The sequence below is a fragment of the Amblyomma americanum genome, chromosome 1 (assembly GCF_052857255.1).
Source record: "Amblyomma americanum isolate KBUSLIRL-KWMA chromosome 1, ASM5285725v1, whole genome shotgun sequence".
Taxonomy (NCBI): Eukaryota; Metazoa; Arthropoda; class Arachnida; order Ixodida; family Ixodidae; genus Amblyomma; species Amblyomma americanum.
This window is the reverse complement of record NC_135497.1, coordinates 423,355,041-423,372,514: the sequence shown is the minus strand read 5'-3', so window position 1 is coordinate 423,372,514 and position 17,474 is coordinate 423,355,041. Positions and strand designations below refer to the sequence as shown.

The 17,474-nt window shown below is 44.2% G+C and overlaps 1 protein-coding gene across 47 annotated transcripts in view; it reads left to right on the top strand.

Annotated features, from left to right (window-relative positions):
• Positions 1 to 17,474, top strand: part of mask (multiple ankyrin repeats single KH domain) — a 174,340-nt gene that overhangs the window by 144,972 nt on the left and 11,894 nt on the right. For 22 of the 47 annotated variants that reach the window (XM_077650400.1, XM_077650398.1, XM_077650394.1 and 19 more), the window contains 2 exons: positions 388 to 540; positions 986 to 1,185. In XM_077650400.1, coding sequence (XP_077506526.1) covers positions 388 to 540; positions 986 to 1,185 — 353 coding nt within the window. Of the gene's footprint in view, positions 1 to 387; positions 541 to 985; positions 1,186 to 14,782; positions 14,909 to 17,474 lie in introns of all 47 variants that reach the window. The other 25 variants (XM_077650393.1, XM_077650370.1, XM_077650380.1 and 22 more) reach the window with 2 other exon arrangements.

Sequence of the window (17,474 nt, the reverse complement as noted above, 5' to 3'; positions counted from 1 at the left end):
CTGTTGGGTGGTTTTGACTGTTGGGCTGTCATAGGTCCATTGTGGCTATGCCTTGAGGGGCTTGCTTGGGCTCCCAGTATTCTCGGGGGCTGACTTGTTTTGCCTCATGCTGAATGCCATGCATTTGCCTGGCTGAGTGCTGCAAGGTTACAGCTTACAAATGGCCTCTCTGCTACTCAATCATTGGCATCTTTCTAAGAGCCTATGCCTTTTGAGAAAAAGGTATCAGTTTGATGGGCATGGGTGTGTAACTTGGCCGTTGCCTGTGTGCTCTGTGCATTAGGCAGCTGTAGATTGGTCTTGTGAATGGATGCTGTTTGGGACCAGACTCATTCCAAGGCATGACACTGGCCCTTATTACCCATATATCCCTGCTTGCATGTGCAGACGAGGGTTCCCCGTCGGCGGTGTCCCCCCAGGGGGGCCTGTCTCCCGGTGGGGGCCTGGACGACCGCAAGCTGCCACGCCCCATCGGGACGGAGCGGGCCCAGAAAAAAGGGGCGCACACCTCCTACCCGGGCATCTGGTCCTACTCCAACAGTGAGCTTCATTGCTATCCTCTTCTCCTTGGGTATCTGTTGTCCCAAGAGCGTCAAGGTATCCTGGAGGCTGCATGTGACCCTGAGCAGCAGCTTTTCCTGCTACATGTAGTTCTCCCCAGTTTGGTGTTAGCACAATGTTGGCACCTTTCGCCTGCAGATCACTCCAATGAGCAGTAGATTTCCACATTTTGCCCTCATCCAAGGGGCTGTATTTTAGTGAGGCACATACTTAATTAAGGAAGGGCCCACATTTTAATTTTTACGCGTGTCTAGGGCCATAGGTTCCTGTATCAGTTGCCTGAAAACTGTGTCCACTTCCCTTTGGGAAGTTTTATTGTATGTGCCTATGTACAAGTAGAAGAGCTTATATGCTTTCAGAGGCAGTGCCTTCTACACCTTCTTGTGTCATCTGTGCTCCTCTCAGAGTAGGCCTTGCCTCCTAGGTGCGGCAGGCGTGGGCAGCAGTGGAGGTGGGAGTAGCCTGACTCCGGACCTGAGTGCCATGCAGGCCTGGGTTCAGTACCAGCACGCCACAGGACCCCAGGGTGACGGCCTGGCCCCACTGCTGCAGCACAATCGCTTTGCAGCTGCTGCTGAAGCTGCCCCAGAACAGCAGACCCTTGAGCAGCACACCTACCACCATGTGAGTGCCTTTCCTTTCATTCTGACTGTTGCAGAGGCATGAGGTGTTTTGCAGCACGCTTCAGTGGAGGCTGAATCAACAGCTGACTCCCTTTGAGGTGAACAAGATCGGATGTTGGAAACCTGTCGTGCTTTACAAGAAGGACCTAAATATTGGGCTGTGTACAAAACCTGCAGGTCCAATTAGCAGACAGATATAATTGTTGAAGTGCAGGAGTCCGCTAGGTTCAGAGTACCCTGAAATTATTTTTTCAGAAGAGGCTGGGTTAGGTGTGCGTGTGTGTGTGTATGTAAAGACCACGGAGTACAGTCAAGCCCACTTGTAATGACAGTCTCATACCATTTGTTTGTTATATCCGGAGTAAACAGACTAATCATAATATGGGTGACAGCCGCAAGGCAGAATTTCATGATGCCTGTCTACATGTTATCCAAGCTTTCATGTGCAGCGAAATTTTGATGCCGGTTGGCACATTTTCATGACTCTGCCTGTTTCTGCTTTGGATATGAAACAATGCAAGCATCACTTAGCACTGTCAGTGGGGCGATTGGCATCCTGCGTTTAGGCCTAATGTTATAAGGTATCGGGATGGAAGGCCGCTTTTAATTATGGTGCACACATCAGCCAGAAATTTGTGCTCACAAATATGATTATTTCTGTGTTTAAGGTATTTAAGTTTTGTCAGGATGCCGCTTTTGCTGAGCAGTAACCGGTGACAACCTTTCACTGAAGATCACGCCGATGCTGCGTGCGGGTGCAGTGGCGGCAGCTGCTTTTGCATGCAGAAAACATGCCACTCCATCCAAGGTACCTAGAGTCAATTTTTGGGCCATGTAAAAAGCGCAGGGGCACTTCGTACAGTCAGCATGGGCGGGCACAACTGCCTATCTGCTGTTGGCCAAGAGCCATACAAGTGCACAGATTTTAAAGGGGTGGAGACACCAAATTTTTGGTTGGCGTGTTCTTTGTTTCAAACGTTGCGTATTGCCCCGGGACGCATGATACATGCTGCACAATTCGTATAAGTGCGGTAAATAATTTATTATTGCATTATATATACTGAGCGATTTGGGTTTCAGTTTCTGAGCGCCGGGGTGTGCTGCGATGTCACGATCAGGGAAGAGTAGCAACCCCGGTCACATGGGCTCCAAAAGTAGTGACACACGGAGTGCTGCGTCGTCTGCTCTCCTACACACGCTGTGCATAGCAGCACCTTTTGAAATCATGTGCCGGCAAACTTGGTTGATACTGCGATATGCTGAGGAGAGCCAAGCGAGCGAGGAAGGACACTGAGTCCTGAAACCAAGCGGCTCGCTTCGGCCAATCTCAATCGCCATACCGCGTATGCGAACGCGGTTTCTGCGTTGTATTTCGCTTTGCCACGCCGACGCCTAGGCTTGGCGGACGTCTGTGTATGTGGCCCGTAGCTGACCCTGGCTACATTACAGCGACACGATGCCTCAGTTTTCCTACCGGCCAATACCCTTCTATGTCTTCACTTCGCGCCGCCCGCACAGCCGCTCTGCGAGACTGCATGCTCAGGGTCCCGTGGCTGCTGATTACAATATCTGCTGTTAGTTTAGCAAACAGTCCATATATTCGCTAAATGAATGCTTCCAGACAATTGTACAGGATTCAGCATCTACCGCACGGGTATGTAACTCCTCCAGGAATGCGCCCATGATGACGACTGCATCTCGGTGCTACTTTTGTTTACATATCTGCATCTGTATACAGGCAGCAATTGCGCGTTTGTTCGGCATGAATTGTAAGCTGCGTTCCACTTAGGTTAAGCAAGCTCTTCTCTTTTGCGCCGGTTGTGCGTTTGTTTCCGCAATGCGTTAAGTTTGCAAGAACCGCCGAAAAATGCGAGCGCCAGCCTGGGGAACGCTTCATGTAGCCAGGTTGTTAACAACACGTAGGACCAGCGTTTCTGACTCGTAACTGCTTTTTTGCTTTTTCCGATGAGACAATACTTGAATTTAAATTGGTTTATCTAGAGGTATGTTCGGCGCCCATTTGAGGAAGCCCATAACATGCTTATTATAGCCTTAAAATTTGATGTCCCAACCCCTTTAAGGTGTACGCCTCTCTTGGCTCATGAGAGACGTGGACGAAAGTTGTAGATGGAAGGTATAGACTGAAGTTGTCCGCAAATGTTTCTGCACAGACTGTCAATCATAAGTTGCGTGTAATTAAAATAAAATGTAAATGTTCTTTAAACAACATATATGTAATGATAATAGTGATAGTAAATAGGTAGTAAAAATAGTGATAGCTAGTGATAATGATAGCTACTGATAGTGTCAGTGCTAGAGATAGTGGTAGTGATAGTTATAGTAGTTATGATAGCTGCTTATAGCGATAATGCAAGAGGTAGTGATAGGGATGGTAGTGATAATGGTAGCTACTCATAGTGATTGTACTAGAGATAGTGATGATGATAGTGATAGCAGTAGTGATGATGACAGTGGTAGTGATGGTTGGTATAATGATGATGATGATGGCAATGGAAAAATAATAATTAAAAACCTGACAAAAATAATAAATAAAAAATTTAAAAAAGAAAACAGTTAAAGGCAGAAATGTAATAAGAAAATAAAATTGAAAAGGGGGGGGAGAAAGATTGGAAATGGAAAGGCTTTCGCATTTCTGATCTTAAGCAGACTTAAGTGCAATCCTGTAGTTATTTATGGAGCATCTGCTCAAGGTTTCTCAGCCTGTAATATTTAATGGTCGACTTGACTGTATATTAAACAGGAGAGCCGAATAGCTGAAAAGAGCATGTTACCATCGTAGCCATGACAGAGGTTTTTTTCATTCCTTGTCCAGATGATTGCCAGCTACAAAAAAAAATTTTTTTTTTCACAACCACATCTTGTCCGCTCACCATGTATACGTGCATGTCCACATTGTTTTCTAGTGCTTTTTTATTAGGGCTAGAGCATTGCCATCTGGCCTGGAAGGATGGCATGTGGTGTAACAGCTGGCACCACTCATCGCAGCTGTGAGAAGTAGAAGAGGAAGCATAAAAAGCAAGGGCGCGTAATGGATAGGAAAGTAGCATAGGGTGAGAGCGGTGCAGCAACATGCTGTGAGCATTGTGGATGGTGGGCTTCACTCCAGCAATGAGGGAAGAAAGCTAACACATTGTCTAGTTTTGGAGTCAGCACTCATGTATGTTTTACTGCAGAAACCTGTAAGTTATAAGTGGAGCGTTTCAGATTATTGTTTTTTGGGTGTGCTGCAAAATCTTATTAATTCGAAGCCCATCGGTCTGCAAAAAATATTAGATTTAATTGGGTTTTTTAGTTATCCAAATCGAAGCAATATGAAAAGGCAAGTATGAAATGTTCGAGCGCTTGCAGCACTTTATAGTTGTACCAATGCTTGCTACAAAACTGCAGTCGACGTTTGATTAACTCCTATAGTGGGAACTTGTTTGGGCTCATTGTGTGCGGCACTGCTGGTCTCTCAGACTTCAGTCATGCAGGTTTTGATTTTTGGAAAAGATGGTTGCACGTCTCTCTTAATGTAACTCATTTACTGGCAAAGCTTTTTTTCATTCACTGGCACCTTAATATTTCACTTGGCGCACATGAGGGCAGCAGCTGTGGCAGCCAGGGTTGGATGTGTCAGGCTAGTGGTACAGCACAGTTCTAGGTGCAGGAGGGCGGCTGTTGGTTGAAGAGGAGTGACAAGAAGAGTGCTTTATCCAGCCAGTCCAAGTGTAGCACAGTGTATTTTGTTTTGTCATCCATTCTGCAAAATGCACACCAAACTCTGATAGCCTCTCTATGAGCTCGAAAGTTCCTGTGAGACAAGGCAATGTTCGACGTGTAGTGCTTATTGTTCTTGCCTTGTGCAGGGAACATTTTCGACACTACCATGTTTTGTTGTCACGTCAGGCTTTCTGCAAGTTTGGTATAGCAGTAAAGCACATAAGAATTTATAAAGCCAAAACTACTGAACATATATCGGTGAAATTTTCCTGCAAGATTTCCAGGTAACCTGGGTACCCACACAGTGAGCTCTGAGTGCCGGCAAGACAGGCCAATTCTGGGCTCGTGTGGACATTTTTTTTTCTTTGTTTCGTATGTGTGACGCCAATAATTCTTACATTGTGCGCAGAAACTTATTTACTCGTCTATGTTCACAATAAAGACTGCGGCTGCTGGCGCATTCCCACTCGCAGGCTTCTGGTACCTGCATCTTCGCTGCAAGAGCACCACTTTCAGGGGTGTGCTATCTATCAGAGACTCAGTGCCATAGCCATAATGGGCATTTTAACACTTTCCTTACCGCGAAAAATTGACTGTTTCTTGAGTGTTTTAAAATGAAAATTACTTCTTCAAGAAGAGCTAAACGCACTGCGCATTGTCGATCCCGGCCACGGCGGTCGAATTTCGATGGAGGCGAAATTCTAGAGGCCCGTGTACTGTGCGATGTCAGTGCACATTAAAGAACCCCAGGTGGTCGAAATTCCTGGAGCCCTTCACTACGGCGTCTCTCATAGCCTGAGTCGCTTTGGGACGTTCAACACCCATAAACCAAACCAAGCACTGCGCATTGTAGTATGCATCAAACTGTAGCCTATTGAATAAGCTTCCGAACGAAAAAAACTGCCATAGTTGTGTATGCAAAACTTTTTGAAAATTTGTTGTGCTAGTAACACAAAAAAGAATACGAAAAAAAGTAAGCCGCTGCACTGAGCTAGATTTTGATTACAGAATAATTAAAACATACAAAATGTTGCGCATGTCCTTAGCTACCATTCTTGTGATTTTGAGCTGCAGTTTCCATGGCCTTTCGAGTCAGGCAATACTATGACTGTTGTACCACTAGAGAAAGCAGTCACGTGAGGGCGTGAAGTGGAGGTAGATATGGTATGTGCCGCATGTGACACTTGTTCAGAGTTGTTTTTTCTTGTAGCAGAGCTTGCAGTTCTTCCTTTTCTCCTCTTTTTTTGTTGGTAGTGAATGGATTCTATGAGTGAAAAGGGGGCATGGCCCTCCCTGACATCATCCTAATGAAAAATCTCCTGGCGCATTTGGTAAAATATCTTAGCTGTAAGTTGCAAAGACCCCAGAGCTGCAAATAAGACCACTTTCATCGTATACAAACCAAATGCACTACCTCCATATAACGAATTCCTTGATATTACAAAGTTTCTCATTTACCCAACGCCGCCCCCATTGAAGAGCGTGTATTGGAGACCTCCATGTAGTGAAGTTTTGCGGCGGTTTACCTTGATATAATGAACTGGCTATGTCATCTGTCAGCTAGTACTGAGTTATTCAAGATTTGGCAGAATCACGCGAAAGTTTCGTGACACAGCACGAACTGACATGAGAGGAACGCCGATCGCGACGAGCAACCACAGTTGGCACAACATGCCATGCTCCAGGGTCATCGGCGCATCTCCGGCACTTTCTTTTTTGGAACGTCGTACCACGTGGCATTACAACAGTTTATTCTCAAAAGCAGAGAGAAATAATAGGGCGTAGAAAAAAAAAAAGAAACATGAGTAGTGCACGCCAATAGCTCTCGTGCGTCTGGAGCCGGGGACCGGCGACACAAGGTGAATGCACAGACTGGACCCATGTTCCAAAATCTGTTTTATAAAAAGCAACGAGAGAAAGTAAGCGCGTTAATTGTTGGTCAGAAAACAGCTGTTGGCAAAGTTTACTAGCGGCCACCGTCGATCGCACAGTGTTTTTGGTGTCTCAATGTCGCAGCCAAGCTTTCAGGTGATAAGCAGTAAAGTAGCGTACATGCTAAGCCCAAATAACAATCTCCAGAAAGCATAAATACCAAGCGAATGTGAGCTTGTTAGGCGGAAAACAGCCGCTGCAAACAGGGCTCGCACAGCCATTCGTGCCCACTCTCCAACAGCTGCGCCACCCAGCGCGAATGGCTGTGCGTCGCTGTTCCTGAAAGAAACATTGAATGACTGTGTCAGCGGCCACTGGACTACGGTCAAAGTTTCATTTTTCACATCACCTCCTCACGTTAGAAAATGAAAAAAATGAAACTGAAACCAAAGAGATGGTGTTATAGAAGCAAACTAGATGGTGCAGCTTGTCCAGGAGTGCAGTCTTGAATTTTTGCCGGCAAGTTCAAAACTTCGGTTATATATGACCTATGGCCTGTGGTGCTGTAAGGAAAGAGTTAACATCTGTGTTGCCCTCATTCATAATAGACCTGTGCCATTATAAATTGGAGCAACTGCATGAAGTTGCTGCGTTTGCATTTCACTATTCGTTTTAAAGAAATGAAGCACTACACATTGTGCAGGGTTAGTGCAGGCTTTGTGCACCCTGCAGACAGAGTTGTCTTTGATGATGTTTCGGCCAGTACAGGGACTGATCAAGACTGGTCTTGCTCACAAGAATATGGAGGTGACTGAATCTGATTAATAGCTTCTGAGTGAAGCAGGCACAAGTGTGCAAGAAAACATGACAGAACAAAAATGAAAAACCGGAGTGGTTTTAATCTGGAGATTTGCCTTAAGCTTCGTAAAGTAAAGCGGAGAGCCACACATCAGCACATTTGTACTACTGTGCTCGCAAGTATGGGACATGTTTCACAAAAGTGTCTCCTCTTTAATTTACATCATAAAACTTCAGCATTTCAAGTGTCTCTGTGGCAATCATCACAAACTTGGTGGTGCAGCACACCTTTGTCACCCTCAAACTTTTCCAGCTTTGTTTGCTAACCTAAGAGATTTGAAAACTAAAAGTACATGACCCAGAGTGCTTCTAAATCAATGTCTTATTGCTCCAAAGTGCTCCTGGTCAGAAATTTTTGCGCTCCAGACCTCTCCTACATCGACATTCCTCCGTTGCAACTACTCCAAATTGGAAATTTCAGTGCTCCAAAAATTGCCCTAAATTTTTACCAGTAGCATCACTGTATGCACGTATTAACCCATTCAGTTATGCTCTCATAGCATTGCAGACAGTGTTTGCCGAATGCACTTTGCATTGTGTCCATAGGAATCTGAAGAGTAGCTCCTCTTATTAGAGGTCTCAGCCTTAGAGTTTGCCTCAAAGGGAGTCCGCTGAATGATTTAGCATTTCATGTATTTTTGAACTGCATTAGTCTTTGTGTGTCAGAGTTGCAGTAGAATCTCACTGTAGTAAACTTGCATGTGGTAAAAACACTGGTAGGATAATGCGAAACTGCTGTCCCATTTGGTCTTCGATAGACAATTGTGTGTAAAGATTTTGAAACCTAGGCTTTCTTCAGAGCTGACATCGCATGGATGTTGTTAAGGTTTAGCTAAAGGTACTGCACCATTTTTTTGCTCGTCCTACTTGAGAACAATTAGGCGAGATAAATTAACTTTTTAAAGATAGCTGGAAATGTGGAGCTCCACAAATATTGTCAAACCCAGGGACTTCCAATTCTAATCGGGAAAAACGAAAGCCCGCGGAGTTTAAAAAATACCACGTGACAGCGCGCTCCGTGCACCTGAATGCGCCGCTGTTGGAGCGCTCTCACCCGTGCTTTGTAAAAAACATTGCTCGCTTCGCGTCTTTCGCGCTGCACACGACAGAGCTTCGCGTCGTGCTTGGTTCCAAGATAAGCGCCAATGGGTTCAGGCGGCAGTTGAAGGAAAGCCGGCTCCCGTTTCTGCGGCAATAATTGCGCTCTCACGCTAGCAGAATGCACAATGCAATGCCAGCTGCTGCTGGCAACGTCGGAGCCAAGCAAATATAGTTGCCCTTTCTCGTAGGCAAAGAGAAGGCGCGGCTCTGGCAATGTTTTTTACAAATCACGGATGAGAGTGCGCGGCGCATTCGAGCGCACGGAGCACGCTGGCACGTAGTATTTTTAAACTCCGCGGGCTTTCGTTTTTCCCGAATAAAAGCGACCACGCCAAGGCTATTCCATTGGAAGTGCCTGGGTTGGGCAATATTTTTGGAGCTCCACAACTTTCCTACTGACGGCTGAATATTTCGGGCTATATTTGATTTTATTTGATTTGTTTCCTTTCTGATACAGAAAGAGGAGCAAGAGCAAAAGGCAAAATGCCTGACGATGGCTCTTGCCCCGCATACAGTTTGGCACAAACGGTTATTTAACATAGTTTTAAAAAAAGTTTCACACCAAAATCTGGGGGAAATAAGAAAATGTCACACGGCACTGAGGGGAAAAAAGTTAAATAAATCATGTAACGAAAAAATAACAGTATGCAATAAACAATACTTCTTCCATGCCGACACAAAATACTTAGTACAAAGATGCAAATATATCGAAATTCTGAACATGGTTGGTGCAAACTTAGCAACAGCAAAATAGCAACATCATAGTAGCAAAACACAACAGCAAGATCCAAAACGATAATGCACTCCTGAAAAATAGCAATTAGGGACAGAAACATGGCAGATTACTATGTGAGTTACAAGTTATTTTCCAGCAGCAGAGCTCTAAGCTTGTTTTTGGAGACATTAGCACTCAGATCTGTTAATTCTTGTATTTTATTTAGAAGGTTAGCTGTTTGATATTCAATGTGTTTTCGTTCATAATTCGTCCTTATTTTTGGCGGCCATAAAGTTTCTTTACGGAGTGTGCATGCTGGGGCTGCATTGGATTTTTGTACACTGTAAAGCTTCGCTTTTTTTATTTGCTGAAGCAATTTTAAATAATAAATTTGATTGGCCTTTAACATTTTGTATTTCAGGAAAAGTGGCCTTGTCCGCAGTAATTCCAGTGGGCCGTGATATTGCTCAAATATCCTTAACACCTTTTTTTTTTGCAGGCAAATTAGTCTTTTGTAAATGGGACTTGTAGTGGTACCCCAGACTAAAGCACAGTAGGAAAGCTTGGAATAAAAGAGTGAGTGATAAAGAACAGTTCGTAACCATTGAGGGATGAGTGGGCATATCTTAAAGAGGCAGCCAATTGTTTTACTAAGGTCAGCTATGAGGCTGTTTACATGAGGATTCCACGATAAGCTTTCTTCAAACCACATGCCTAAAAATTTTTGGGCCTTGACTTGAGCTATTTCTTTGCCATCAAACAAAATTTCTATGGGAGTTTTCCTAGGCTTGTTTAGCTGCGCAAACATATTTCGCTTTCTCAATGTTCAAGCATAATTTATTTGTGTTTAACCGAGTAGACAGGTGGAGCAAATAGTTACTGACAGCATGTTCATTATCCAGGAGTGAATGGCTAGAGAAAAATACGTTGGCATCATCTGCATACATGATTAGTTTTGGGGTATTAGGAATAGAGCATAAATCATTTATGTGTGTTATGAACAGCAAAGGCCCGAGAATATATCCCCGTGGAACGCCTTTTTTAACTGGCAGAACTGGAGATGTATATTTATTAAAACTGACATATTGATAGCGGTTTGACAGATAGCTTTTTATTAATTCTAGTGGTATTCCGCAGATCACATACCTATTCAGTTTAACTAGGAGGACATCGTGACACACAGAATCAAATGCTTTGCGCAGATCTAGAAGTAGTCCAAGCGTATATTGTCTTTGTTCAAAATTTGTTCTCATTCTTTATGTTAAGCAGGCCTGATTCTGTAAATTAGTTTTTTTTTTTTAGTCCATACTGCATATTACTGATTACATAATATTTATCGAAAAAGTTTTGTATCCTGACGTTGATGGCATTTTCAAAAAGCTTGGACAGATCAGCAGAACTGAAATTGGTCGGTAGTTGTCAAAGCATAGTTGTTCCCACCCTTAAAAATCGAATGTACGCGTGCTATCTTTAAGCGGTCTGGAAACACACCGATCTCAAACATAAAATTCATGATATGAGCTAGAGGAATAGGTATTAAATCAGCGGCATAGTTCATCGGTCCACATGAAATGTTATCATAGCCAGCAGCTATATTGTATTTTAACGTATTAATTATTCGTTTGACTTCGGAAGGTGTCACGAGAGTTAACATGATGAGTGCGCCCACAAAGCCTCATCGGGGAGAGCACACCACAAAAAAGGTGGATTCTGTTCTCTGAGACGCATCTCTATGCATGAGAGTTAGGCCGGGAAAAAAAACCTACTTGATCATGTTGAATTTGCAAGGTCAACACAACTAGTTGCAGGGTTATTTTTTTGTTTTGTGTTCAGATCGGTACATTCAGAGCAAGAAACAAAGTAGTTATTCATGGCGATTGTAGCTGCACAGCCAGACAAGATGCCATTCGGCGTTGTAATATGCAAGTCTACACATGGTTTCTGTTGATTGGTTAGGTTTCTATCTTCATTCCATATTTTTTGGGAAAATGCTTCTGATTTTTGAAAATAGCTGCTCATAATACCGGGTTTTCGCTTGTTTTACCAGCGAGTTAACCATATTTTTATACTTCTTGTAGTCAGTCAACTTTGTCGGGTCACAATTTTTAACAAAGGCGTGGTACATCTGGTAGAAAGTTAATTCATTTATATCGACTAATGATTCAAGTAAGATGAGCAAAAAATTGGTACTGAAACATAAGATAAGCCCTAACAGCATCCACGCGATTGAAGTTCCAAAGAACATTAGGCTTCTTTATTATCTAGGTCCAGGTTAGCTGGGACACCCTGTATATATACATACATGCCAGGTATGCAGCTAAACACAACCAGGTTTTTGAAAAAAACATGGGAGTGTCCTAGCTCAGTGAAACGAACTGAGATCTGTTGAGTCGCCTGGCCTAGTCTGCAGTAGTTTTTGTTCTCCAAAGTTTATTCATTAGTGAAGACTCAGTAGCTAACCTTTAATTATTGGCGTAAGAACAAAGTGTCAATTCAGCAGTTAGATTGTCTTGAAAAACAGCTGAATGAAATGTTTGCACCAAGGTGCCGTTTACATCAAGTAGGTTTTTTTTCCCGGCCTAACTCTCACGCATAGAGATGCGTCTCGGAGAACAGAATCCACCTTTTTTGTGGTGTGCTCTCCCCGATGAGGCTCTGTGGGCGCACTGGGACAGAGATGTGAACCAGTAGCTGGTCACATGGTAGCTTTTGTTAAAAGCCAATAAGATAAAGCTATGTGAATGGTACCTTTGTGGAAACAGCGCTGCTAGCTGTTTTCGAGACATTGTTCTCGAAGCCATAAATTTAGAAGTTAGCTAATTAGTCTTTACTATTAAACTTTGAAGGACTGAAAAATACTGCAGACTAGGCCACAAGACTCTGAACAACCTTCAGTTTGTTTCACTGGTCTAGAACAGTCTTTTTTTAAAAGCTTGGTTGCATTTAGCTGCGACACTTGGTGTGTGTGGGCTTGTTTATGGTAAAGACATCATTAATAAAGAAACAATTATAGTAAAGAGTGTTTTGCCGTGGCAACGTGCATCCCACGGAATGGTGACAGCGCGGCACGCATGCAGACTAGGACATATATTGGAAAACAGTAAAAGGCATTTTTTTTAGATGGCTTAGCCACCAGGCTCGTGTGCTGCCAGGAGACGCCAACTTCTCAAAGACAGGGGAGTGGAAAAAGGGCTGGCCGTGAACACGAAAGAAGACAGTAAAAGAGCGGAGAGAAGTAGGGAAGCAATGAAAAGGGCTAACTGGGCAATACAAAGCAGCAGTGGCAAAAAGCAGAGGTGCTGCGGCGCCTCTGCAGTTTTGTTGCATGCATATCTTGACAATTGCCTCTTAAGACACTGTAGCAGTGGAAGGCGATACCATGTTCACACAAAGGTATTGTTTCTATGTGGACTCAAACTCCCCCCTCACTATTCATGGCCATGTTATATCCGTGCAGAAATGGTACTTCTTCAAAACTTGGATGAAATTGAAAACATGACATGAAATGTAATAGCTAAAAATAGATGATTAGTACATAATGAGATGATTTTCTAGACCAACACTACGTGTTCAGCAAGTAGCCTAATTACCGGACAGCTATTGTAGAGCACAGAAGCACCAACAACTGTTGTAGTAAAGATTTTTACTGGTCCGAGCAACTGTACAGGGGTTCTACTGTACTTGGCTAAGAGAAGTCAATTTTTATGTTTTAGTCTCCTGTGCTACATTTTTATATATAGTGGCAGGTGCACTTTGTTTCTGGCTTGATGCAACATCTCATAGAACTAATGTAATACACATTTAAATAAAACTAGTTTTGTTTTGTGAGTAATTGTAGCTGTGCGAGTAGGGTCACCAGGTTGCTCCAGCAGGGCAATGTATGCTTTTAGAGGTAATTCAATGAGTCTGGTCAGACAAGTTCACATATACATGACCAACATGAGAAAGAACCCCTGAAGTACTTTTGTCCGAGGAGTGTGCTGTTCCGTTGTGTGCCCGGCTATTGAAGTAAATACAGTCGCTGACCGATTTGTCAGACTTGATGGGACCCAGAAAATGGTCCGAGTAATCAAACAGTCTTAGAAATCTGTGAACTTCAAACAAATAACTTTTCTGCGAAAAACCAGCTTTCAAAATCGTGAAAATTGCCGCTCCCCAAGTTCCGCCTGCAAGCGATAATATTAGGCAGTATGTGAGCCATGTCATGTGTTTGTCATCTCCGCACCCTCTCATGTCACGATGCCAAACAGTGTGACGCAGCCGCAAGTCATGCAACGAACGCATGCACCTGCCACGCAAAGCAAGGACAGTCAGTTTGCATGGGTGACGACAGAGAGGTAACCCACGGGAAGTCCTGAGCAGAAGCCAGCGCCTCCAAATGCACCACCCCCCCCTCCCTGCCTCCCGCCCATCACCACGTTTGCTGCCCCGCACCACGGGTGGCGTTGCCCAAGCCGCGGCAGACGCTGCAGCTGTCCCGCTGTCCTATTACACCATTTTCAATGCAACTGCGCATTCTTTGTAGGCAATCTTGATGGCAACGGAAAGCATCCCATTATCTCGAATGGCAATGCTGGAGAACAAATAGCGAAACCTATCCAAGCCAGTCCGTCCGATTCACTCCGTCGGCACCTGCCGCCCGCCGATTCCCTTTAAATCCAAGATGACGCCTTTCACAGCGGTGGAGGACGAGTTAGTTGCAACAGTGATGCCCATGCGTCTATACTAGGTCAAAACAACAAACTTTTGGTTGAAAAGCGATCTCCATAGTATTGTTGGCGTCTGTTTTAGTCTGCACAATTTTTAGACCCCACAAAGTCCGAAATATCGGTCGTGAAAACGTACACATTCCTATGAGGTGCGCTATGGTTCCTCAGCGAAGTCTGAATTATTGGAGTCCGAAAAATCGGTCAGCTACTGTAGCAGCATGAAGCTGCTCACTTCAACTTCCCATCCCACTGCTCACTGGGCTTACATCGTGTTTTTTTTTTTTTTAATTTGCTGCACAAGGATTCTTCCTACTGGGTGGCAGCATTTTGTTCGCAGACAATGCATAGCACACTGTGACTGAATGTAGCGTCATGAAAGGGGCTGACAGGCACAAAAACTCCATTCATCCAGCACCAGACAACTCTTGTTTCACTGACCACGATGACCATGTGTGAGCCTGTAACGCTTAACTTGCTTTAAATGAAGATTGTTAGGATCTTTTCTTTGGGACCAAAAATGAATCCAAATACTGGGTCTTCACGTTTTGGCATTCCTGAAAATCTGCTTCCATCACAGGTATAGCGTATTCATTCGAATATTGGTGGACCTTTTTTTACAGAAATATTGTCCGAAACAAGGGGGGTCGACCTATAATCGGGACCAAAGAAGGTATGCCTGCAGCAGTGACCAAACACGACCTGGCGTACCAACTCGCCTCGCCATCCCAAATTTCAACACGGTCAGTGTAAGGCCGCTAAATTCATTGCTTCGCCATATTCCTTCAGTTGAAGGCTCGCCAAAGTCGGAAGCTTGCAAATTTTATGTTCAATGCACCACTTAATAACCTTAAAAAATTTCAGGGTACTTCTAGAAATGGGGCTTGACTTACTAGTAAGCAAACGTCCAGGTGCATTCATGGTATATTCGCACTTTTTTGCAAACTTGGGATTCATGTGTTATATCAGTCTTAAAAACAAATCTACACATATGGCCCTTTTGAATTGTGGGTGAATCCCTCCAAATTTCTACCTTCTGTCTTCTGTTAGCTATGGGCTCTACTGGTGGAATTTTGACCCCATCTGAATGCTTGCATTTCTGGCTTTTCCTTTGTTTTGATGAGAAACGCTGACCAAAGTGTGAAAGTGAGGAAAGAATGCACAATAATAAATTGCCAATAAAAGTTGTTTTTGGTTACTTGAAGAACATGACCTAAAGAGGAGCTCAGTGTTGGCGTGTGCTACTTGCGATCCGTCATCATGTGTTCAATGCAAGCGAGTTTCACTTTGGCCCTAAACGGGCAAAAGGCTCCCAGCTTGTTGGCCACTTTGCATTTCTTACGGTCTTTCACCAGTTGGCAGTCTATGATCACATGATAATGGGGTAGTTATTGGTTGACTATGCTTTGCTGGGTACAAAGGAAGTGAGCGCAGTCTTGAAGTCGACTCTGGTAGAAATTGTGAAAGTATGCACCGGAAAGTGATGGAAGTTCAGTGGGTTTTGTTACGAGCTAGCAACAACACTGAAGGTTAATCATTGTGGAAACACCAGAGGCGCAGTAACCACGTCTTGTCTGGGAACGACTTGTTCTTCGATTTTGCAGCCTGATAAGAATGAGTTTGCTTTTCTGCATATTAGGTTGAAAACTGTCATTGCCTGGAAAAACTATTGTCATGGGCGTGGTAAAAAGGTTTTGTACAACTAAACCTCGATTTAACGAAGTCTGTGAAAATCTGCAGTTTATTCCGTAATACAGAAATTTCGCTACATAGAAATTCGTCTTCTCTCATACTAACGTTCTTGCAAAAACGCATTGCTGATGGCTCACGGGAAAAACCTTTATTTGTGATTAAAGTAGTTGTTTACTTCTGCCCTTTCTTCGCCAGCAGCAGCTGCGATACGCGTATATTATGTTGTGAGCTCGTGAGCCACCTCAGCTTGTCATCGCACTGACCATCTCATGGGTGACGGGAACGGTACTCCCGTCCCGAGTTTTTGTTTTCCTGTCATCATCATTCTATTGTAAGTGCCCCAAGTGCACTGGCGACACAACGTGTTCTGCTGCCGCTGCAACAGCTGCTACCTCATGGCCGTCAGGGCGGCCTCGTGTGGTGGGCCACACCGTCTGCCCCCCCCCCCCCCCCCCCCCCCCCCTCTTTGCTTTTTCTCTATTTCTCCATGTTGGCGAGATTGCGAAGAGTGTCCTTCAATCACCAACCAGTGAAATGAAATCATCTCATATTTTCTGCCGTAAGCATGAGTGTGCATCTTTTTTCACGTACGCACATCATCTTGAGTGAGAAGCGAGGTTGTCAGGTGTGGAGCGTGCGATGGGTTTTACAGCTGACAGGTGTGCCAACGGCACTGACTCTTTCACTCATTTTACCAAGCTTTGGGCATCTAAACGTGATAAATGGAGCATGCTGGCTTCAAGCACAGGCAGCACGTTACATTCGGTGACGACTACACTCCTCGATTAGTCCTCGTTACATTGAAGTTTGTAACATCGAAGTTTAACTGTATTCATTTTTTCCCCTGCATGATGAGGTGAACCAAAACTACAGGGCTAGGTGTTGACCGTTCTGAGGTTAACCACTCTTTTTAGCATTAAAGGGACACTGAGGATCTTGTTCACCGAATTTTTGTAAACAAAACCCAACAGTTCGACATTGCATGGCTGTGTTCTCACTTGTCCAGCAGCAAGAGGCTCATTTATTGCCGAGTGATTTGGATTCAAAGTTGGAAAACTTTTCCCTACCGCAGGTTCAGATTGCTGGTGGGTGAACATCGCAGGTCACATCATTTAAATGTCGACGTTTTGACCTTGAGGCCATTGTGTTCAAATAGAGGTAGAATATTTGCAGAACTGCTGTTGTGCTCCATTGAGGTCTGCTGTGCACTTGTTGTTAGTAGTATGGATGGAACTGCATCCCAGGATACCTTGTGACGCATCCAGTGAGCAAATAGTAGTGAGCAAAACAGGCACCTTGCAGTGTCTCTGGCACTCCGAATATGAAACTACCTACAGGACCACTGAGGTATATACTCGCCTGTACTTTGTTTTCACCAGTGTCGAAGGCTGCGGTGGCTTGCTGTGATAGCTTTAGTTGTTGAGTGATGGATGACGGGATCAGCGGTGAGATTTTGTTCCACGCATGTCGTGCTTCTGTGCATGACTGCGAAACGACGCAGTCATGCACGAAAGCACGACATGCCCGAAACAAAGTGGGGCTTTCAGTGATGTATGCTGCATGTCTTTGTCTCAGTTTTCCAGCGCCCTTCGCATCACATTCCATGTGATTGGTTGCAGCCAT